This window comes from Pseudorca crassidens, chromosome 10 (genome assembly GCF_039906515.1).
Source record: "Pseudorca crassidens isolate mPseCra1 chromosome 10, mPseCra1.hap1, whole genome shotgun sequence".
NCBI lineage: Eukaryota > Metazoa > Chordata > Mammalia > Artiodactyla > Delphinidae > Pseudorca > Pseudorca crassidens.
In genome coordinates this window covers 82924005-82948474 of record NC_090305.1, presented here as the reverse complement: position 1 = coordinate 82948474, position 24470 = coordinate 82924005, and the positions used below count along the sequence as shown (strand labels likewise).

General features: G+C 42.9%; 1 protein-coding gene across 25 annotated transcripts in view; it reads left to right on the top strand.

Annotated features, from left to right (window-relative positions):
• Positions 1 to 24470, top strand: part of MAGI1 (membrane associated guanylate kinase, WW and PDZ domain containing 1) — a 622973-nt gene that overhangs the window by 555680 nt on the left and 42823 nt on the right. For all 25 annotated transcript variants that reach the window (XM_067755101.1, XM_067755099.1, XM_067755095.1 and 22 more), the window contains one exon: positions 21114 to 21145. In XM_067755101.1, the coding sequence (XP_067611202.1) occupies positions 21114 to 21145 (32 nt within the window). The remainder of the gene's footprint in view (positions 1 to 21113; positions 21146 to 24470) is intronic.

The following is a 24470-nucleotide window of genomic DNA, read 5'->3' as shown; positions in this document are numbered from 1 at the left end:
CCTCTCACTGTTGTGGCCTCTCCCGTTGCGGAGCACAGGCTCCGGACGCGCAGGCTCAGCGGCCATGGCTCACAGGCCTAGCCGCTCCACGGCATGTGGGATCTTCCCGGACTGGGGCACGAACCCGTGTCCCCTGCATCGGCAGGCGGACTCTCAACCACTGCGCCACCAGGGAAGCCCGCATTCTTTATTTTAAAGCCTATTTTTTCTGATATGAATATTACTACTCCAGCTTTCTTTTGATTTCCATTTGCATGGAATATCTTTTTCCCTCTCCTCACTTTCAGTCTGTATGTGTCCCTAGGTCTGAAGTGGGTCTCTTGTAGACAGTATATATATGGGTCTTGTTTTTGTATCCATTCAGTGAGCCTGTGTCTTTTGGTTAGAGCATTTAATCCATTCACATTTAAGGTAATTTTCAATATGTATGTTCCTATTACCATTTTCTTAATTGTTTTGTGTTTGTTTTTGTAGGTCCTTGTCTTCTCTTGTGTTTCCCACTTAGAGAAGTTCCTTTTGCATTTGTTGTAGAGGTGGTTTGGTGGTGCTGAATTCTCTTAGCTTTTGCTTGTCTGTAAAGCTTTTGATTTCTCCGTGGTATCTGAATGAGATCCTTGTTGGATAGAGTAATCTTGGTTGTAGGTTCTTCCCTTTTGTCACTTTAAATATATCATGCCACTCCCTTCTGGCTTGTAGAGTTTCTGCTGAGAAATCAGCTGTTAACCTTATGGGAGTACCCTTGTATGTTATTTGTCGTTTTTCCCTTGTTGCTTTTGATAATTTTTCTTTGTTTTTGATTTTTGTCAGTTTGATTACTGTGTGTCTCGGCGTGTTTCTCCTTGGGTTTATCCTGCCTGGGACTCTCTGCGCTCCCTGGACTTGGGTGGCTATTTCCTTTCCCATGTTAGGGAAATTTTTGACTATTAATCTCTTCAAATATTTTTTTGGGTCCTTTCTATCTCTCTTCTCCTTATGGCACCCCTGTAATGCAAATGTTGGTGCATTTAATGTTGTCCTAGAGGTCTCTTAGGCTGTCTTTATTTCTTTTCATTCTTTTTTCTTTATTCTGTTCCATGGCAGTGAATTCCACCATTCTGTTTTCCAGGTCACTTATCCATTCTTCTGCCTCAGTTATTCTGCTATTGATTCCTTCTAGTGTATTTTTCATTTCAGTTATTGTATTGTTCGTCTCTGTTTGTTTATTCTTTAATTCTTCTAGGTGTTTTTTTTTTTAATTCTTCCAGGTCTTTGATAAACATATCTTGCATCCTCTGCATCTTTGCCTCCGTTCTTTTTCTGAGGTCCTGGATCATCTTCACTATCATTATTCTGAATTCTTTTTCTGGAAGGTTGCATATCTCCACTTCATTTAGTTGTTTTTTTGGGGTTTTATCTTGTTCCTTCATCTAGGACATAATCCTCTCCTGTTTCATTTCATCTAACTTTCTGTGATTGTGTTTTTACATTCCGCAGGCTGCAGGACTGTAGTTCTTCTTGCTTCTGCTGTCTGCCCTCTGGTAGATTAGGCTACCTAATAGGCTTGTGCAAGCTTCCTGATGGGAGGAACTGGTGGTGGGTAGAGCTGGTTGGTGCTCTGATGGGCAGAGCTCAGTAAAACTTTAATCAGCTTCTCTGCTGTTGGGTGGGGCTGAGTTCCCTCCCGGTTGGTTGCTTGGCCTGAGGTGACCCAGCCCTGGAGGCTACAGGCTCTTTGGTGGGGCTAATGGCGGACTCGGGAGGGCTCACGCTGAGGAGTACTTCCCAGAACTTCTGCTGCCAGTGTCCTTGTCCCTGTGGTGAGCCACAGCCGCCCCCTGCCTCTTCAGGAGACCCTCCAATACTAGGAGGTAGGTCTGGTTCATTCTCTTATAGGGTCACTGCTCCTTCGCCCTGGGTCCTGATGCACACACTACTTCGTGTGTGCCCTCCAAGAGTGGAGTCTCTGTTTCCCCCAGTCCTGTTGAAGTCCTGCAATCAAATCTCGCTAGCTTTCAAAGTCTGATTCTCTGGGAATTCCTTGTCCCATTGCCGGACCCCCAAGTTGGGAAGCCTGATGTGGGGCTCAGAATCTTCACTCCGGTGGGTGGACTTCTGTAGTATAATTGCTCTCCAGTTTGTGATTCACCCACCCAGTGGTTATAGGATTTGACTTTATTGTGATTGTGCCCCTCCTACTGTCTCACTGCAGCTTCTCCTTTGTCTTTGGTTGTGGGGTATCTTTTTTGGGTGAGTTCCAGTGTCTTCCTGTTGATTATTCAGCAGTTAGTTGTGATTCCGGTGCTATTGCAAGAGGGGGTGAGCTCACGTCCTTCTACTCCTCCATCTTGAACCAATCTCCAAAAGAGGAAGAAACTTTAATGCAAGAAAAATTCACCTTAAATTCTTATATATAAAATAATATATAATCTGCTGTATGATCATCAGCATTTACTGTTTGTCAGACCTCTATTTAAAAAGGAAGATGTGGAAGTTTTCTTGGTATATTTATCTGATTCTATATCTCAAACTAACTGACCTCCCTGCTTACCTGTGGTACTTGGTTTTTCTAGTAATTTTGGAAGTCGAGTCCACTTGTCAAATCTAGTGTGCTACCTAATATTTTCCTAGCTATTAAATGTTTTTCACGTTAATTTAGCAAATTTGCTGTCACTTCCATGGTGCTAAACAGGCTGCCGTTTGTGTTTACTATTAAGGAGCTGCCTTTATTTCTAATGCAGTTTTTAAGTTGCTGTTTTGATTTATTGCCATGGTTGAAAGTTATCAAGCATTTTACTTGAGAATTCTTATAGGAGGGTAGGCCACATTTACATTTGAGACGACTTATAGCAAAAGATGAGATAAATTTTAAAATGTCTCTATTTTAGTTCTTTCATTATACAATGGATACAAATTACCCCTCACTTTCAGCATCTTAAGTAAAGAACTCTGATTTTTGGTCTCATAATTTTTAAATTGGTTTTGGTCCTAATTTTTAAACCTAAGCAGACTGCATTTATTTGTTCTAACATTTATATGCAGGTTTTGACTTGGTTGGATAGTTTGAGTTGTAATCCTGTTATATTCATAATGCAAAGTGATCAGCACACCTAAAACCGCATTATTGTTTTTGTTTTTGTTTTTTTCCGGTAAGGGAATGTCTCATCCTCCTTGAAGGTAAACTTAATGCACCGAGTTATTGTTTTTGTGTATTATTTATTATAAATGTGTGTGATTTATAATTCTCATTAAAGAGTGGTGACATCGTTTCCCCTTTCTGGAAGAGTGTAGGAATTTCAAGTTAGAATTATTACGTTGGTCGGCAGACTGTAGAATAATCATTCTGTGCTTCTACCTACAGGGCTACATTTGAATGTAAAGAGGTTCTTTTGTTTTCCCCTTTTCAGGGAGAAATTCATGAACATGGTGGGCCAGGCGTTGTCTAGGTGCTATGAATCAAACAGATCATCCAAAAACAAACAAGTTTGCTCCTGATTTCATGAACCTTTTATTCTAGAGGAAGGAGAGAAAGGGCAGAAATAATCAGATGAACAAGAAGATATCATGCAGAGAGAAGTGCTGTGAAGAAAATAAAACTGGATGAAGTTTTAAGGGTAGGGCCGAGAGGGCTGCTTTCGATTAGGTGGTGAGATTTGAATGACCACGAGGAAGGAAACAGCATTCCACGGACAAGGGACAGTTAGTGCAAAGGCCCCAGAAAAGAACTAGAATGTGGGACAGTGTGGCTGAAGAAAGGTGAGAAAGAGGAATGGTGATGAGTTTCAGAGACCGACAACCAGGGTTAGGAATTTGGATTTTATTTTCTGTGTGATGTTCAGTTTTAAGCAATGAAGGGATGAGATCTCATTAACATTGTTAGACAGTCCCTCTGGCATATGTGGGAAGAGTAGATTTTAGAGGAGTTGGCATGGAAGGGGGAGACCCAGTAGGGCCATTGTGGTTGGAGAAGGGAGTTGGCAGCGTAGAATCAAGTGATGGCAGTGGGGACTGGGGAAGTGGGGCATTGGGGATGTGTTTGGAGGGTCAATAGGACTTAGTATGTTGACTCAGAATCAGGGTTGGCAGACTCTTCTGGGAAGGGCCAGATTGGTCAGTATTTTCGCTTTGTGGGCCATACGGTTTCCGTCACCTCCGCTCTCCTCTGCCCTTGTTGCAGATGATATGGAAGCAAATGGATTGGTAACGTTCCAAGAAAACATTTTTTTTTAAAAATTTATTGGAGCATAGTTGATTTACAATGTTATGTTAGTTTCAGGTGAACCACAAAGTGAATCTGTTATACATATACATATACCCACTCTTTTTTAGATTCTTTTCCCATATAGGTCATTACAGAGTATTAAGTAGAGTTCCCTGTGCTACACAGTAGGTCCTTATTAGTTATCTATTTTATATATAGTAGTGTGTATATGTCAATCCCAATCTCCCAATTTATCCACCCTGCTTAGGGCCAGATAATTCTTCGTTACAGGGGTCCATCCTGTGAATTGTAGGATGTTTAACAGAATCCCTGATCTCTGCCCAGTAGCGTACCTGCCCCTACACCCCCTCCCCCGATTTGGCATGACCCACTCATGTATTTTTTAGCAGTCTCTTTAAAAAGTCTTTTAAAATTTGCATGGCTTTATCTGGTACCAACAATTCCAGTTTACCACAGGCCTGCCATTCCCTTTTATCTTCCATCTGGCCTCACACACTCTTCTGCATTACTTGCCCGCTGCCCGCAGACAGCGGAGTTTGAGACCCAAAGACAGCATGTGTGCAGGTACTGACAGGGGAGCATGGAGGGCATGGACCTGCGGTGGGCCTGTTTCCTAGATATTTCTTTTTACCATCATCATCTCAAAATTTCAGGAACTGGCTGCTTTTCCTTTCTTTTTGGTTTAATTTATACTTTTTTTTTTTTTAAACAAAAGAAAGAAGGTATCCTCAGACTTTTTTTTCCCTTGATGCTGGAGTTTATTTTCTACCTTTACTTTAGTTCCATATGAAAATTAACCAGTGATCACCTCCTTGGGATGGGGACTCCGATGCGAAAAGCATCTGGTATGAGGAACGTTATTACATTTCTTCTTATTATTATTTTGCCTTCTCTGATACTAGTTTTGCAACCTCCCTTCATTGAGATTCTCTTTATTGGAAGAGATATCTTCCTAGCCTCCCCTCTAAGCATTTTGCAGTTCTGAACATTTTCAAAACTGTTCTCTGAGGCAGAGAGTTTACTCGGGGTAATATTTTTCCACCTTCCTTCATTTTCCTCAAATTAAATCACACATTCTTAACCACCATCTGGAGTTAAGTGTCTGCTGTGGTTTTTATTGAGTCTGTCTTTGCATTGCCACCTACAGATTTAAAAACATTCCCCAATTTGTACCTTGCCTGTTATTCCCCCTTTTTGTATTCCTGCTTAGAGATTAGTCATGTCCCTTATTTATGAACATAATCCTTTTAGGTTCTGAAATCTTGTTGGTAGAATCTTTTTTTTTTTTTTTTTTTTTTGCGGTACGCGGGCCTCTCACTGCTGTGGCCTCTCTAATTGCGGAGCACAGGCTCCGGACGCGCAGGCTCAGCGGCCATGGCTCACTGGCCCAGCCGCTCCGCGGAATGTGGGATCTTCCCGGACCGGGGCACAAACCTGCGTCCCCTGCATCGGCAGGTGGACTCTCAATCCCTGTGCCACCAGGGAAGCCCTTGTTGGTAGAATCTTAATGTCTGAAAATAGCAGTGGGTCCTTAGGAGTGTTGTTTCCACTGGCAAAATGGAACTTGCCTTTTTGATGCCAAGTTGGTACCTAGTTTTATTTTATATTCCTCTTCCTTTTTGTGTTTCTAATGTTCTCAATGTTTCTTGTTTCTCACCACATACAGCAAACACTATTCATTCTTTCATTCAGTGAAACTTCAGCACTGTGCTAATCTCTCATAATAGATGAATGATGTGCAAGTAAACATCTAAAATACAGCGTGGTTAATCACATCCTCTCCATTTCCTTGTGCTTAATTCTTTTTCTAGAAATTCCATTTGCCATATTACCTTTGCCTTGAAAAATTCTCATATACTGTTTTTGTGATTTTAACTTTTGAGGCACAGTTATTCAAAGGATCCTTTTGTACCGTATGTTAGAGCAGCAGTCATAATAGCTAGGAAACTGCAACGTGGAGCAATTTTAAGATTCTGTAGTAGAGGGAATTCCGTTCCATCCCTGGTATCGGCTATCAGCTCACCTCATTCAGCATCCTAAGTTTTTATTAGATATTTATTTTGACAGTTAGTATGTTCAGAGGCCATGGCGTGAGGAACCCATCGAAAACTGTGTACTTAAAAAAGCTTTCTTGGGCTTCCCTGGTGGCACAGTGGTTGAGAGTCCGCCTGCCGATGCAGGGGACACGGGTTCGTGCCCCGGTCTGGGAAGATCCCACATGCCGCAGAACGGCTAGGCCCGTGAGCCGTGGCCGCTGAGCCTGCGCGTCCGGAGCCTGTGCTCTGCAATGGGAGAGGCCACGACAGTGAGAGGCCCGCGTACCACAAAAAAAAAAGTAAAATAAAGTAAAATAAAAAAGCTTTCTTGTAGTTGCATAAACACTAATCAGTTTATTTTAATCATTTGGAGATAGTTGGAATTAGGTCTGTGCTTCCTGAGATATTTATGTTGTTTCTAAATTGAAAAATGTTCTCCGTCATTACTTTTGCCATAGATACCATTGACCAAAGGGGGAAATGCTTGCACTGGAAAAATAAAAGCAGTGCCTGTGAATTCATGGGGTTCTTTGTTTATGTAGTCTGCCCCTGCAAAGCCACTTTTCACTTTGACTTTGGTGGGTGAAGGAAGAAGAGACAGTTGTTTTTTATCCCAGAGTTTCTCAGACTGCGCACTCTTGGTGTCATGGCCTGGATGATTCTTTATTGTGAGGGGCTGTCCTGTGCATGGGACATGTCACAGCGCCCCTGGCCTGTACCCGCTGGAGGCCAGCAGCACTCTCCTCCTCCCCAGCGATGATACCCAGCAGTGTCTTCAGACATGGCCAATGTCCCCTGAAGGGCAGCAGCAACCTGGACTGGGAACCATGGCTTTAACCCCTTCGACACCCTTTGTTTTTACTTCTTGGAAATGCTGCGTCTTATTTTTTTTAAGATACAAATGAAATCAGTTTATGGATTTTTTTGTGTTGAACTTGGATGGAAGAGATTTCACGGGAGAAGTCCCCATTTCTCCTCAGTCATTGCTTCTGCATCAGCTCAGTGATGGAAGTACCCCTTGGCCACGTCACATCTCCCTTCTGCCCTCCTCTCTGCCACTCGCTAGCAACACAGCCTGAGCCAGCTATGGGCAATGTCCCCAAGCCTTTGCATTATCATCCGAAATATAAATGGACCTGTACCTTCCTCAGTACTGCAGGGAGGATGGAATGAGATGAGCGCTCATTTACCCACACTGCTGCCCCGTCCTGATGGAGGGTTGACCGCTCTGTAGGGTTGGTTGGGGCTTAGGAGAAAGGAGGTGGATGAGAGATACTCAGGTGGTCCTACCATTTTCAATACTTTAGGAGTAGTTTTCTGGGGTAGAGAAAAGAGAAGGCAAAAAAGAGGCGCCTGAAGAAAAAACGTGGCTGGAGGTGTTCCTTCTTCTGGTCTGTGGTGACAGTGATTTTCAGTAAACAGTGAAATGAGAAAAAGCAGGATAGAGTAGCAGGTTATTCATGAAGTGAAGTTTTTCGAAGGTGTAAGACTCTCTTTTAGAGATTATATCCTTCCTGTTTTTTTTTTTTTTTCCTCTGCTGAACTATCCTTTTACTTATGGAATGGTAGTCGGTTGTTATTTACCTCCCCCTTTTTAATGTTCCTAGTTTGCAGAATAAGGAATTGGCACCTTGTGACCAGTCGCTCAAATCTGTTTAGTGAAAATTTGCTGGTCCCTGAAATCTAAAATGCAGGAATCACTGCTGCAGGGAAGGAGGCTGTCAGGAAGTTAGGGAGAGAAGAGGAAAGGAGGAAGGATGCTTGGAAGTAATGTGTGAGTGGGGGTCTAGAATCCAAACCATGGGAAGGGCAATGGGAACCTCTGCCTTTGTCTTACCAAGTACTTCCATGGTCTCTTAATTTAGGGAGAAGCTCAGCTTGAGCTCAAGGGCAGGGATGGCTTCATCACGTTTCTCTGTGTTGCCCCTACAAAATACTACATTTTTTGGTTAGACCCTTTCAGAAATTCTTTGTCATGTATAAGTTATTAGGGTAACCCAGAGAATGTTCAATCCAAAAGCAAGAGAAAAATTGGGTGAACAGTACACATTCACTGTGCATGGGGCACCCCAAAATATCCATGGCTAATTTCTTCCATACAAAACGCAGTCTCAAAAATTTTATGACAGCTTTTAAAAATCCATTTCCAGTGTATTTGCATTAAGTTCTAAACCTGATTAGAGCCTCATTTCCTTAAAACAAACAAACAAACAAAAAAAACACCTGCCAAAATCAAACAGGAGAGGGAGCAAAAGGATTCTGGCTTTGATCTCTACCATGAGAAACATGTTGAGTATCTTCTGCACTATAAATGCTTACTGGGGGATCATCTATGTTGTTTCCAGTGTGAATTTCTGTTACTTACTCTTCCCTGCCATCAATGCAGTGTACTTCTTCACAGCAGTGCCCGGCTGTATATCTCTTTCCCAGCTAAAATATTTCATTAAATGGCCTTGAGGTCCTTGCATTTCCCTTGCCTCTTAAATGTACTTGACCGATAAAAGTTCTTTCTAATTGATATTAATCCTGAGTGGGACAGTGTGTGTGTTGGAGTGTATGGGAGTGAAACTGATTCCCATATTCTGCCTTTAAGCAAATCCAAGTGGAGGAATGAGTATTGACTCACTGAATCCTGAAATCTGATAGTTGAACAAAGCATAAGCTTCTGCTGCTTCTCACAGCTGTATGGGGCAGCAAGCATTAGAAACGGACAAAGTCAGGGCAACAGCTTTTCTTCCTCTGTAATTCACGTAATCGCTTAGACCAGGGCAGATATTGTTTCAGCGAGAGGATTTTGAAGACATTTAATATCTCCATGGGAGATGAATGGGGCTGCCCATCCTATGTCCTTTGCTCTTTTAGAAAAACATGACTCTTCAGTAAATGGCCCTTTAGGTCTGACTGCCAGACGCTTTGAATAATGCAGTGCTTCTGGACCCACAGGTCGGATCCCCTTGCGGTTGTTAACCATGACCCCTGCCTTCCAAAGCTAATATGATCTTCTGCATTTAAGAGATGGGAGTCAAGTTTGATTCGGTGCCGGCGGTGGCTTCCGTCGCAATTAAGCAGTTCGGTAATGAAGTTAATTGAAATGCCTGAATAGTAGACGCCCTTCCCGAGCAGACAGGAAAATTGCCGTCCTATTTGGCAGAAGTACATTGTGACAGAAAAGTGATTGTCACACCCAATAAGGCTGTTAAAACTGCTCCAGAGATTCATGGATTTGGCTGAAGAAAGGAACCTGAAATAGTTTTCATCAGTGTGTGTTTGCCTTTTGTGGGGAAGGGTGAGACATTTGGAGCTTTTAAATTCAGTGTTGTCATAAAAGTTACTTTTCTGAGGAAAGACCTGAAGGTGTCCTTAAGTGAAAATGTGCTTAGATTCTCCAAGAGCCCCTGAGAACACACTCATGTGCTGGGACCAGTAACTGTTGGCCTTGGGGTTGCTTTGTGAGCCTCCAGTTAAGTCTGAGAGTTGAGCGCTTCCCATCCGTTGTGATAAGGAATTTAGAACACAAGGTGGCACAGCGGAACCTTGCTCTCCACGCAGAGGGAGGTGGAGGTGAGTTGAGCCAAGCCTGGCAGCTCACCAATAAATCAAGGAGCAGCCCAAGGATCAAGAGCTGTTAAGTAGTCACCGCAGTGATGATGGTGATCAGAAGAGAGGCCAAGCCGCCCTCCCCTTTACCTCATCCACGCTTCCTGCATCCCTCAAGACACAGGCTCACTTCATAAGCTCGCAACAGTCATGCATTCCTTCCAAAGATATTTATTGAACTGGGGACCACATACCGTTCAAGGGCGGGGAGGCTATCCGTAGCATAAGATACAAGGTCCCTGAAATGGAGACAATAAATAAGTAAATGATAACAATAAACAATAGAAACGATAAACAAGTAAACAAATGTATTGATTTTAGAGAGCCACAGGGTCTATGAAAACAAATTGGGCTGTGTGAATACAGTGGGACAGAAAGGTCGTTTCCAATCTGCTGATGGCCTGGATCCCTGGATGGCTTCTCTGAAGAAGTGACATTTGAGGAGAGCCCTGAGTGATGAGAATAAGCTGCTCCCACGTAGATTGCAGGCACAGTGTTGCAGACAGAGGGAACAGCCAGTGAAAATGCCCAGAGGAATGAAAGGAATGAGCCCGGAAGTGGAGAGAGTGCCAGTCTGGCTGGGGTGCATGATCAAGGGGAAGTGTGCTGGGATTTAAAGAGGCAGGCAGGCTCAGAGCGAGGAGGGCTTTGTGGGACACAGAAAGAGTTTGTGTTTTGTTGAAACTGTGTTGGGAAGCCACAGGGATATGTAGTCAGGCGTCCATATAATCTGATTTTTGCTGTAGAAGGATGTCTCTGGTCTCTGTGTGGATAATGCATTAAAGGGGATAAAGAATAAAACAGAGAGAACAGGATTTTGGCGCTTGCCATCACCTAGGCAAGAAAAGGCGGTGGTAGTGGAGATGAACAGACATTTCAGGATACATTTTGGAGATGAACATGGTAAGAAAAATAAAGAAGCCTCAAGAAGGGCTTCAGATTTTAGGGATTTGGTGTCCTGTAAGTAGAAAACTCAGGATACCCTCCTGGATCTCTTACTTGGTCCTGTGCCTAACTTACATTGCTAAAAATAAGCATCCACGATAAGAGTCATCCTAAAAGGCAGAAATCCTGAAGAAAAGAATCCTGGCATGTATTTTTTTTTTTTTTTTAACCTAGAAACGTCTTGGTACCAATTACAGTGATAGGTTTCCCTTTGGGGCCAGTGACCTTAAAATAAGGGCCCACACAGCATCCTGTTTTTTCACCCCAGGAAAGGAACCCTTATCGTTTTTTTCTTTCAATGAGCTATTTTGAGCTATTGTTTCATAATCCTCACCATACATCCTATGCAGCTAAAAGTCAAACTTTTCACTTTGGAGGCAGTGCCTTGGAGACAAGTTGTCTCTCCTGTCCCAGGGAGACCTTGATGAACTGTCGATAAGAAAGAATGGGTATAACAGGGCCAACTCTTAAGCATTTGCGCAAAAAGCAATTCAAATTTGAAATACAGGTGGTAGGAGAGCCAGCTGGGGAGTCTTCCTAAGAGGTAGAAGCATTTATAGACTAAGGTAAGATCTTATCCCAAATACCCAAATTACAAACATTTCCAACCCACAGAGAGGTAGAGGGCTTTCCTGGAACCATTTGAAAAAGTGGCTTAATTCCACCCTTTTAAGTAGATCTTGGTAGGAATATTCCCTGGAGAACAAAGATTGGCCTCATAGAACATCATGACAAATTAGCGGACTTCTTTTTCAATTTATTTTCGGCTGCGTTGGGTCTTTGTTTCTGCACACGAGCTTTCTTTGGTTGCGGCGAGCGGGGGCTACTCTTCATTGGGGTGCACGGGCCTCTCATTGCGGCGGTTTCTCTTGTAGGGCGCCTGGGCTTCAGTAGTTGCGGCACACAGGCTCAGTAGTCGTGGCTCACGGGCTCTAGAGCGCAGGCTCAGTAGTTGTGGAGCACGGGCTTAGTTGCTCTGCGGCATGTAGGACCTTCCCGGACCAGGGCTTGAACTCGTGTCTACTGCATTGGCAGGCGGATTCTTAACTACTGTGCCACCAGCGAAGCCCTTAGTGGACTTTTTAAGTTGACTTTTATAGTTCTTTTTCTTTTCCCTCCTGGAGAGAAGATGCCGTAACTCACTCTCCTTCTGACTCTCTCCATCTTTTCCCTATCACCAGTTTTTTAAAAAAATCCTATTATCAGGTAGTGTCAGAACACATTTTCAAGCTCGAAAAAAGTAGAGGCTTTCGAAAGTATTCCATAGGGCTTGGTGTCCAGCCAACCTGTTCGTTATGTACAATAGCTTAAAAGACTGGCTTCATTGCCTTCAAATTAGAGACCCATCTTGTTATATTTTAGCATGTGTAGCTTTAGATGGCCAATGGTTTCCATACTGTGACTTGGTACTGCAAGTCTGTGGATCTTAAGATATCACAGACATCTTAAGAACTTGATTGACTATGCATAGACTTCCGTGCTACTTGTAGAAAGGAAACCCTCTTCCTAGATTCACATCACAGTTATGGGTCCAAGATACCTCGACCCATTGACCTATAGGTTGATAGCCATATATTCCATGAAGCTATATGCAAAATTTGATCTGAATACACTTTGTATGCACCAACACTGTCATTTTAATCCCTTCCTAATGGGCTATGATCCAAAATAGATGAAACACCTTTGAATGAGACTGTACAGTTCAGTGTTTAAAAGCTCAAACTTGGCATTAGACCAAGTCTTCAGGCAGCTGCTCACCTACCTGTGTGGCCTTAGCCGTGTTATTTAACCACCAGTGTATCAATTTTCTCATCTGTAATAATAGGGATGCTATTAGTACTTAGCAGTTATGAAGAATAAATGTATGTCAAAGGCAAGCTCTCAGTTCTTGTTATTTTTGCACTCAGCCCTTGCTTTTGAAGACCCCCTTTAAATTTTTTTTTAATTTTTTTTTTTTTATTTAACATCTTTACTGGAGTATAATTGCTTTACAATGTTGTGTTAGTTTCTGCTGTATAACAAAGTGCATCAGCTATATGTATACATATATCCGCATATCCCCTCTCACTTGTGTCTCCCTCCCACCCTCCCTATCCCACCCCTCTAGGTGGTCACAAAGCACCGCGCTGATCTCCCTGTGCTATGTGCCTGCTTCCCACTAGCTATCGATTTTACATTTGGTAGTGTATATATGTCCATGCTACTCTCTCGTTTCGTCCCAGCTTACCCTTCCCCCTCCCCGTGTGCTCAAGTCCATTCTCTATGTCTGTGAAGACCCTGTTTTTATTTACTTATTTTTTAACAAATGAGAGGAGAAGCTGAGTTGGTGACCCTTCAAGGTGTTTTTCAGGTTTTCAAAAGCCAACAGTAGGACTATCCATGTTATTTCAATGGTACCCTTTCTGAAGTGACCATTTGTCTTTTAGGAATTGCATGAGGGCAATTCATCCATCTCACCTAGGTTTTGGAGCAGCCCAAAGTATTAATGACTCCTGTCTCTCCTCACCTGTGCCAGTTCAAGGCTTATGACTTTGAGGTGAAAGGCTTTGTAAACCATTAGCAATCAGCAGCCTTGCAAGCCATTTATTTCTCTTCAGGACATATTTATTAGGCTATATGTACTATGTAATTGAAGCAGACTTCTCCATAGCTGTAAAGCTGTACAACTATATTCTTAATCTTCTTAACAAAATGCCACCTGACACAGCATTGGGAGCTACTTAGTCCATACGTCGGAAGTCCAACTGTCTTTTTAAAATATGATGGCCGTAATATTTCATAATGACCGTTATGAGGTCCCCAAAGGAAAGAACGTCTTCATCTTTTTGGAGACATTGAGTCTGATGCTCTCATTCTTGGCAATTGGTATCATATTTGCATTAAAAAATTATGCTGCAGGGTTGATGATGGTATTTGGCTAGAGGAAGGAGAAAAAAAATGAAACGTCTAAATTAGAACCATTTTTTATTTGGATTTATGGATTCAGTTTTGTGATATATCGTGTTTGTAAGGTCCTTCAGTGGAAATGTACTCTGGTTTTAAACTTGGCCTTGAGTTTATGCTGGCACACTAATTAGTTTAGGGGGAGAAAAAAAACCCTTAAAAAATAGGTCATCATCATTATTCAATCTAGCATCAATTATTGCATGTTGCTCCCAAGCCCTTGACCCCGTGTTTAAATGCTGGCCCTCCTTCAGTGTCCATTGTCCTCTCTGCCCCCTGCTTCACAATGCATTAGCGTTCGTTTCTCATGCTCCCAAGAGCAGTGGTGCTCCCTCTTATCACAGCACTTAGCACTGGCCACACTGCATTATAAGTGTTGCTTTGCTTCTTTCTCTTTTAAGACAGACTGTGAAGTCGTCCAGGTCAGGGCCATGTCTGATTTACCTTTAACTCTTGAGTCACGCTTCACTAGGCATATGGCAGAGCTCAATCAGTCTTGCATGGATGAATAGGTACATGGATGGTCCCTTCTCATGATTCAAGTCTTAGCTCAAATACTCTGTCTTCAAGCAAGACATGCTTGGCCACCGAGTATAAACTAGCCATGCATCCCAGGCTACTGTTCCATTATCCTGCTTCATTTTCATCACCGAAGTTATCACTCTGAAATTTTTTTTTTTTTGCGGTGTGTGGGCCTCTCACTGCTGTAGCCTCTCCCGTTGCGGAGCACAGGCTCCGGACACGCAGGCTCAGTGGCCATGGCTCACGGGCCCAGCCGCTCCGCGGCATGTGGGACCTTCCCGGACCAGGGCACGAACCCGTGTCCCCTGCATCGGCAGGCAGACTCTCAACCACTGCGCCACCAGGGAAGCCCCACTCTGAAATTATTTGCGAAGTTGTTTCTTCTCTGTTTCCCCACAGAATGTGAGCACTGTGAAAACAGGACATTAGAGGTTTAGTTCAGTGCTTTGTCTCATGCCAGCTCTTGGCACATAGTAGGCCCTTAGCCCAGTTTGCCTAAATGCGTGAATGCATTTCCCCCAATTTCCTTCCTGCCCTCAGTGGAGAAAATTAGGGCTGACTGTACCTACCTTTTTCAGTTTTCTGAGCTGTCCTTATTAGCATTTCACCAGTAAGGCAAGGGCAATTTAAATTTATTTCATGGTTTATGTATTATGTATTAAACAAAACAAACAAAATACTAATTGGCAGAGAATGGTGCAGATGGCTTTTTTTAGAAAGGTTACTGACCGTTAATGTTAATTGTTTAGAGCCACTGGTTTGCAGTCAAATAATCATCAATTCTGCATTGCCAGGAAAATCACAGGTTTTCTCACTCTGTTTTTCCTGCACCCCTTCCCTTCTGTACCTCGCTGATCTCTTAGTATTTTGATCCATCATCATTACCTACTAGGTTCATAATTTTTTCATGCAGCAGCATTTTTGCTGGTAAATATTAGCGTTCTGGTGTGTTCTTTAATGCAGTGTCTCTCCTCAAATTTTATTTAGCTGTGCCCTTTAGATCTTCCCAAAAAAGAAGAAGGAGAAGCAAGCAATGGAACTTTTCCCTTTCTGCTTGATCCTTCACATTGTCCCCTGTATTTGCAGATGAAGTATTTTACATGCACTGTTCTTCTTAGAGGTACAAACTCAGCTAAAGTGAACCTCACCCTAGGAATTCTAACACCATAGCCATGTGCTTGGAGGAGATGATTTACCCTGAGGATCGTAGACCCCAGTAGAATGGATTTCTCAGGGTCCCTGGTCAAGGTTTCAGAGGCTCCTTGAATTTGTATGCAAAATTGTGTGCTTCTGTGAAGCTTTGCTTCAGAGAGGCTCTAACAGCTTTTTATCCCATTTTCAATCAAGGCCATGGCCCAATAATTTAGTAAGTAGCACAGACACTTGAGTAGAAATGGCAGTCACTGAGCCAAGAGAGAGCTAGAAAAAAATTCCAGTTTTTTTTTTTTTTTTTTTTTGCCGTACGCAGGCCTCTCACTGTTGTGGCCTCTCCCGTTGCGGAGCACAGGCTCTGGATGCGCAGGCTCAGTGGCCATGGCTCACGGGCCCAGCCGCTCCGCGGCATGTGGGATCTTCCCGGACCGGGGCACGAACCTGTGACCCCTGCATCGGCAGGCGGACTCTCAACCACTGTGCCACCAGGGAAGCCCTCCAGTTATTTTTTAATCTAGCACTGCACTAAAGCTGACAGGTATATCCCATTATCCAAGCACACACAGTATGGCTGCAACATTCAGTAACAATTAGCTGTTTATGATTACAGCTCTGTTGTATTAAAATCTTGGAAAATACCAGTAATAAGAATATGAATGATCTATTCATGCTAGCATTCTGAAGCAACATTTTAATACATCTTCCTCTAGTCTTTGAGTGTATGATATATGTGTGATATATACATATATCTATTTTTTAACAATGAATTTATATCCTCTGGCAGTTTTAAATCTGCTTTTCATATCTTATGTCATTACCATTTTCCCACGTCACTAAGCAGTCTTCACTTTTACAATCCATTCATTTTTAATGAATTCATAAATTTTCATCTGTAACAATATGTTTGCTCATTCCTTTGTTCTTGGAAATTCAGATTGTTTCCATTTTCTATCTTCTTTAAATAACACTGTGTTGAACATCTTTTTTATGTAAATCACTGTGAGACTCTCTGCTTGTTCTCTTAATACAAACTCCTAATGATAAGTTTAGTGAGTTAAAGTCAGCTGTAATCTTTGAGTCCTACATGTAGGATTACGTGTTGATAGGTTTCAGAATAAGAGAGAAGGTTAGTGGGGTCTGAAATGAAAATGTGCTCAGAAGTAGTCTTAGCCTCTTTGGAATCTAAGAGTAGCCCCTGGCCAAGTTCTCAGTCTTCTTTCTGTGGCTTTCCGTGGGCTCCATGAACTAACTCTCTCTCTTTCTAAATATATATAAGTTCCTTGCTTCTTACACATGGCATTACCGTATTCAGCACCAGGACAGTTGTTAATGCAGCCTTTTGCTACGCAACCCTCTAAAGAATCCCATGTGTTTGATGACATGTGGATTAGTGACATAGTGTTTGTCAGAATGCTGAGGAGGAAACCAAATGTTTCCATTAAAATGCTCAAATCTAGAAACCAAGTACAAAGGGGATGAATATCACAATGAAGTCAAAGTAAATTGATGACACAGTACAGTTTTCTTATTTGAAGATCCACTTTGCATTTGACAATGACTTTAGCATTCACCCTTTCCAAGCCCTTTGCACGATTTTTCTTGCTTCTTTCAGATAGTGAGGTTGGTTGACATTCTCACTTCCTTTAAACCTAGAGGAAATGAGGTCCAGGGAAGTCCAGTCTCTTTCCCAGCATCTCAGGTTTGTTCATCTCGGTGCCAAAATGGCAGTGATTGGCTTCTTTTTGGCTTCCTGATAGCTCAGCTGAGCTCTCCGATGTCTTCCCTGTTTCCATTTAGTCACTAGGACAAACAGAAGTCTTAATTTCAGTAGGATGCTTAAAGAAACTCATTATGTGTATATTCATTTTGGGAAAAAGTAAGCAAGTCTTGGAGGATGTAGAGGTCGGTGATGGCTCTAGAGATTGAAAAATGCGATAAAATGTTCTGAAATTTGCTGCATTTGTCGTACAGAGGCAGTATAGACTTTTGTTTATTGTGGTATCTGTGGGTATGTATATGTTCATAAGTAAATAAAGCTTTTCTTGTTGTAGAAGATTCTAAAATAGGTAATAAAGCCATTCATGATCTCATGAGCCCAAGAACATACAGTTTAAGTGTATAACCTTCTGTTCTTTGTTTCCAAATGCTTATGTATTCTGTTACATTTTTTACTTTTTTCATATAAACTTTTGTGTACAACCTTTTTAAAATTCCACCAAGAATAACATTTGCCATTTAGTTATATGAGAACATGTTCAGTAGTGTAGTTTATGGCCTTGATATTTAAGGGAAAGAGATTCTTCCTCCTCCTCATGTTGATTGGTCAGATCTCAGTCACTAGCAAAGAATTTGCCATTTGTTTTCTCCAAAGGGACACCTTTTTCATTGGGAACTTGAGAAATTCAGGTCCCAAGCTTTTCTCACTTCTGTAGATCACACTTAGACTCCCACTTTGAAGGTACACTTTCCCGTGAAATTTTCTGGGATCCCTTGGAAGTAGCATTTGCCACCTCCCAGGCTCTAAGAGCAGATGGTGCTGTCCGTGGATTCTTCCTGCTGCCTCTTCTCAAAATTCCCCTTCCTCTCCCCGAAGGGAGCAGACGAGCCTCTTAGGACAGGTGGTGTTTCTGTCCATATGCCTCGTATGTAATATGTGACACGATTCCTACAAGTAAGCTTCCCGCTTCCACTGGGAGCACAAAGTGTGCCTTTGCCCTAAGGAAACCCACTGACGTGCCATCAAGTGTGGGATCGTGCTGCTTTCTGTCACCCATCCAGTGTGGGACGGCCGCAGTCACCTCCAGCTAGACAAGGGCCACATACCAGGACCTCTCGGTCTTGGGGAATTCTTCCGGTGATGTCTTTTAGTGCTTCCCATCAGGTCTTCCCGGCTATTTTCAGTCTATCTGAATAGCTCTGAATTAATTAACGTTTACTTTTAAATTAATATTTTATTGCCTCAGCAAGATGTGAATTTGATGTTGTTGAAAAAAATTCTAGATTAAGGCTGAAGTCTGCTTAAATTAGTCCATCCAGTCCCTGCCCCTTGTTTCCCCACCGGAAATACAGTACTTCAGTTACCAGTTTTCATGTGTGACAGTCAAGGAGAGGGTGTGTGTCTGAATATGTTTAACACCTGTCTTCTATGGCTGCCCTTCTACCTCATGCTGTTCTCATTCAACGTTATAGTTTGGAGACCATCCATGCTGTTACCCATAGAGTTAGCTCGTACCTTTTAACCTCTGCGGACGGCTTCATAGATTGGGTGTCCCTGAGTTTATCTAGAACTTCCAGTCATTTCCAGGTTCCCTTTATACCAGCCGTGCTGCACTGAGCATCCTTGTACCTGCATGACCGTTGGATGTGTGTGCGAATGCTTCTCTCTGATAGAGAATCCACGGTGCTGTTTATTTTATACATGAAAATCTTAACAGGTTGAGAATTTAAGATGGTCAGAGTTTTAGAAATGATGAGCAGAGTGTGGATCGAGGTCATTTTCCCTGACTTCTCCTAACTAGTTGGAGATTCTTTACAAAGTTCTGTAGAGGGTCATTGGGATCTTGGGTGACATCAAGTCTAGTAAAAGCTCACTCCAGTGAAGTGCTGCTTATTCCAGTGAGCTAAGAACGTCAGTCTGAATTAGGGAAACATCTGTATTTAAGGATGTGATATTTGACCATTTCGAAGTGTACCCAGTGACCCAAACTAATATAACTTGATAGAATTCCTTAAGGGAATCACATTAATGAACAAATTAAGGCACCTAATAATTATTTTTAAGAAAAATGACATCTAAATTGCTCAAGACAGTTATTCTCATCCATAGGCAAAATATTTCCCCTACGTATTTTTTGCATTTTAGCATGCTAGGCAAATGAGTTTTCCTAATTAGAGTAAGATAACCGTAACCACTTTTTTTTTTCCCCGAATGGTGTAAATTAGCAAAGGAAAGTAAAAGGGGTTGACACTTGAGGGCCTGCCCTGTGCCAAGTATGAGGCTTTTAAACATTTTGTCTATTTAATTATCACAACGAGTACAATGAGTCTTATTCTCTCCACTTCATAAATTGAAAAACTGAGGCGCAGAGGACTTTAAAGCAACTCGCTGAACGTAGCCTATCCGAGTTTGCCGCACTTGAAAGAGTAATAATCCTCATTCTACTGTATTATGGTTTCCTTAAATGGGGTCCTCCAACCTTCTTTGTCAGAATCTTCTGGGATGTTTGCTCATACTGCAGATTCCTTGGCCCCTGAGGGTGGGTCCTGGGATCCTGCATTGAGAAGAAGCTGCCACGTCCTCCATGTGCATTCTGAAGTCCCAGAGCCCCTGTGCCAGGCCGTGGTGACCTCCTTTTGGTGATGTGACGAGCCGTGCCAGAAGAGTGCCCCCACTGCCTGTGGGGATGAGCAGTCCCTGTCACGCCTCTCGTGCAGGGCGCCCATTAGCAGCGCTCCTCTGGGTGGCTTCCTACTACTCACCCGCTCCCGCGGCCTCCTGTTACTTGCGCTGAACTTAGCACGGCTCCTCGTTTGACAAGTCACTTCCAGGAGAGTTGAAATCGTTACACTGCCTAGGGATCATGTTCTAAAAAAGGTTGACCTTTCCGGTGCAAAATCATCAGATCCCAATACGTCAGGTCCTGCATTGTGCCTAACGTGGGTGGAATCTGCATTTTGTATTCTAACCTTGGCTCAAACCAAAAATTAAAAAACAAAATGAGAGAACTGCTTGCAGAAATGATTACTTTCAAAACACTGATAAATGTTTTTATTTTCCTTTCCAGCCCTCCTTTGCCACACTCCCTTGGTGACAGATTTTCTATAAGTCTGCCCCTAATGGCTTCTGACTTTCCCAGAAGTGAGATCAGCGGCCCCTTTCAGCTCTCACCCTGCCACTAAAGACAGGGTTTTGGAAGAGCCAGCAAGGTTCTGTGAGCCCCTTTTTCTCCTCTGCCTTTCTCTTTCTGCATTATTATCTTTTTCTCTCAGCTCCATGAAATTTCTCTTTTCATTCCCCAGCAGCCTGCTTTCGAGGGGCTAGTCCCAGCAAACGGAATAGGAGTTTGCTCGGATGAATGATGTGTGAAGGGGTGTGCTGACGATCCAGAGGGTGTCCTAAACCAGCCTGGATTTGTGTCCTGTTCTGGCAAAAGAGCATCCGTTTTTCTTTTGGTGTTCAGCTCATTCAAGTAAAGAAGGCATTTCCTCTCCTAAAAGGCAGAGAAAAAAAAAAAGGAAGAAAAAAAGAAAGACAAAAAAAAATTTAATTTTAACCATTTACTCCTCTGAAACTAAATATACACCCCCTTCCTCTGTCCTGATTGGTCCACTTCAGTTGACAAGTGGACAGGAAAGGAAACATCCTGGACTTAACTGTAAATTAAGTCGCTCTTAATCCAGAAGGGCATTTGAGATTCTGTCCAAGTGTTCAATTTCCCAGGCCGCTGAGGTCTGTGAATTTCTTTTCCCAGCCTCCAGGCTGCTGCAGTACCAGTCAGCATAGCTAATGCAGATAGATCTCCTGCCTCTCCCTCTCCTCCTCCCTCTGCTTTGATTCGATATGAACAGCCTGGTAACTCCGATGCTGGGGAGAAATCTGACATAACTCTGCAGATGGCTAGGTTGCCATGAAACACCTGGGGATTGTTCTTTAAGGAGAAGGTAACGTTTATATGCTAATGATTTCTTCCCCGCTTCCCTCCTTGTTGCATTTTTTCCAGGGCTGCCAGTTCCCAAGAAGAGCCCAAAGTCGGTAAGGACTTGTCAGTTACTTGGTGCTCGTTTTGGGGTGGGGTGGGGGGGGCTGGTGGTGGGAGGGGACGCTATCTGGCTGGACTTAAATGTGTTTTACAGTGGGTGGAGGAGACAAAAAACCAGGGCTCGTTTTATTAAGTTCTGGGGATCCGTTTGGTATAGAAGGTATTGGGGTTTGTCTTTAACTGTCTAGTGATTTGCAGGCAGGCTGCGGGTGCCTGGATAAAGAATGCATGTTTGGAATCTTCTCTGTATAAATGCATCACAACTCTCATCCCAGTGGATGAGTTTCTTAGATGTTTTAATTTGATACAAACGCTACTGTTTCTTTTGAGGGAAGGAAAAACCAAAAAACTCTACCTGCTTCCTGAGTAGCATTGCTCTCAGCTGGTGTTTCAAGCCATTCGCATGGGTAGATTCCCTCCCTCAGCTTTCTTTTGCACTGGGTGATGAATTATTTAAGGATTTTAAAGCCTGTAGGTTTATGGTAGAATTGCTCAGTCCTGTATATATGCCCATGCTCACATGGAAAATGCCCCAGCCCTGAGAATAAGACATTTCCTTGTTGTGGAAATATCCTTTGTTGTTTTGCCAGCTTTAGTGGTATTGTGCTGCAGGTATAAGAGTCTTTAAAAAAAAAAAAAAATCAATGTTATGCTGTCCTTTCTAATCTGGTTTCCCTGAAGATGCATTACCTAGTCGACATGTTCGCTAATAGCTTTGAGGCTCTAGCGTTTCGCTTGGTGATGGTGAGCCTTTGCTCCCTGAGCACTGACAACAAATTAAAATGCTACTTAAATCCTCAAAATCTGGAACTCTGATGCCTGTGAAATTGATGTGGTGAAAGAAGCATCCAGAATCATTAACAGTAAGATAAAGAGGGGTGTACTTCCTTGTGGCTTAGAGTATGGGGGGGAGGAGGAATTGACAACCTCTGCCATCCGGGAACGGAGAACTTTAAAACTTTGCAGCTTACAGTGCTGCAGCTGAATTCTTTCCACCTGTCTCGAAGCCTGGCAGCAAGAGGCAGAAGTTTATTCAGGAGATGAGAGAGGGAGCTTCCTGCATTCGTAAACCCTACTCCTAAGTTCTCCAAAGAGAAAAACCTGCAGTAATTGATTGCCGTGGCATGGTGCCATGGTGATGGGAACACGTGACTTCGGGGCTGCTTCCCTTGTCATTTTGTGTTAATGTCCAGGCTGAGAAGTGCTGGTAGGTGTCTACATTGGAACCACAGAGATGCCAAAGCCTGTGTGTGTGTGTCTGTCTGTGTGTCTCTGTGTGTGTCTCTGTGTGTGTCTGTGTGTGTGTCTGTGTGTGTGTGTCTCCCCCTCCCAGGATCACAGTCAGAAACCTATTCAGCCTTCAGAAAAATAGAAGCACATCTGAGAGATGTGTCACATGAGCTTGAGTTAGCAACAGTCATCCTTTTCTCTCCTGCAGCCCCAAGCATGCTACCTGAGGCATGGACTTATTTTACACCCTCCACATGGCATGGAGTCTTGACCAGAAGCGTATACTGAGGGGGGGACAGTTTGGCACACACAGCATGACATCGGGTAGCAAGGTGTTCTGTTTCATTTTGCATCCCATTTCAACTTGCTGTGCAAAAAGAATTTTGTAGAGTCATTTGCATCTCTTCTCCCCCAAAGTGTGTTGGAATTCCCCATTGAACTCAAAGGGTATCAAACAGGTACAGAGCTTGCATTCACCAAGTCAGTTAAGAGAATTCCCCATGACTGTTTATTCTGGAGGAAGTCATGTCATGAACAAGCAGCAAACCAATTACTCAGGCTGCATTCCTAGGAAAAAAAGCTCTCTTAATTGCGTTGCCCACAATCTGCTGGCTCTTAATTACCACAAGCTAAGAGACTGGTGTGTTGCTGGGTTAGAAAAGAACCATCCCCCAGCTTGGGGCTTGTCCTTCGCTGGTTTCTCTGCCAGGACAGGGATGATGGCTTTCACAGCACTGCTGGCACACTCTGGCAGCTGCTGTACAAAAGTAGGGGGATATCAGCCGAGGTCTGCTGTTGCCAGTGGACCCTTGCAAACATCTGTGATCAGTGGGAGTTCTGCACAGGTGGGTTGGAAGCTGTTTCCCTTTCCCAGTTTGAAATTTGATGAGGTCCTGCTAGAGAGACAGATGATGATGGGATTGTTCTGGTAGGGTCGGAGGGAATCCATGGGGAAGCTGGATGACGTGGTTCCGGAAAGTCATTCCTGTGATGACAGGCAGGGCCAGGTGGGCTACGGAATGAAACGCACACCGATTGTGCCTGGGTTGTGATACGCTGAGAGTTACCATTAGCTCTGAGATATACCGTTTGAACCCAGGACCATGTCTGTTCTTTATTCTTAGAGACTCCTGCAATTGTTGGCTTGCTCACGTGACTGACAGCTTCCTTTGCCCTCATTATCTTTTTTTTTCCTATAAAGGTTTTGAATAATTAAGTAGTTGGGGTTTTATTAGAACAGGACTTCTCTTTTTGATCTCGTTTCTCCTCCTGAATAGCCTCTGTAACTTACTCTCAAGCAGCCATTTCACCTGCTAGATTTAGTGTACATGTTAAATTTATGGTTTAAATACTCAAGGGGGACAACGGCAGTGTCTTAATAAAATTTAACTAATTTAATACCTGGATATCCATAGCATCAGGGATTTTTCTGCCAAATGGCAGAGACAAAAATAAGACGTATTTGCTGTCAGGTTTTAGGCCTCACTGGGAAAATGGCTCGGTGGTCCACTTTAATCATCCTGACTGGAAACTGGTTTAACGGAGACTCTTGGTCGAAATCACACACGAGGATTTTGCGTGTGAGCGTTGTAAACTCTAAATACCACACCAAACCCTGAATTCTAGGTCAGTGTTCACCCAGGCTTTTTCACTAGTTCATTTCCCAACTATTGCTTCCTTTGCTCCCTTCTTTCCTCTGTCCATTTATCCATCCACCATATATCCATTCATCTATCCGTGCATTTCTCTTTTATCCACTCATCCATTCATCCTTCCATTCAGCAAGTTGGTGTTGAAAAACTACTAAGTGTCAGGTTTGGTGTGAGCCTTTGGAAATGATATAATAAATAAGATGGTGCCCTTCTTCTTGGAGCTTATAAATGATTTATTGATTGCTCCTTTCAAAAAAAGGATTTATTGTCACAAATTACTAAAATTTTTTATGCATTTGTTCCATCAACAGATATTTATTGGGTATCACCTGCATGCCAGACCCAGCACTAGTATACAACAGGAACTAAAACAGAAAACATTCATGTCCTCATACAACTGGGGAAAGATAAATAGGCAGATCTGTACAGACCCTCC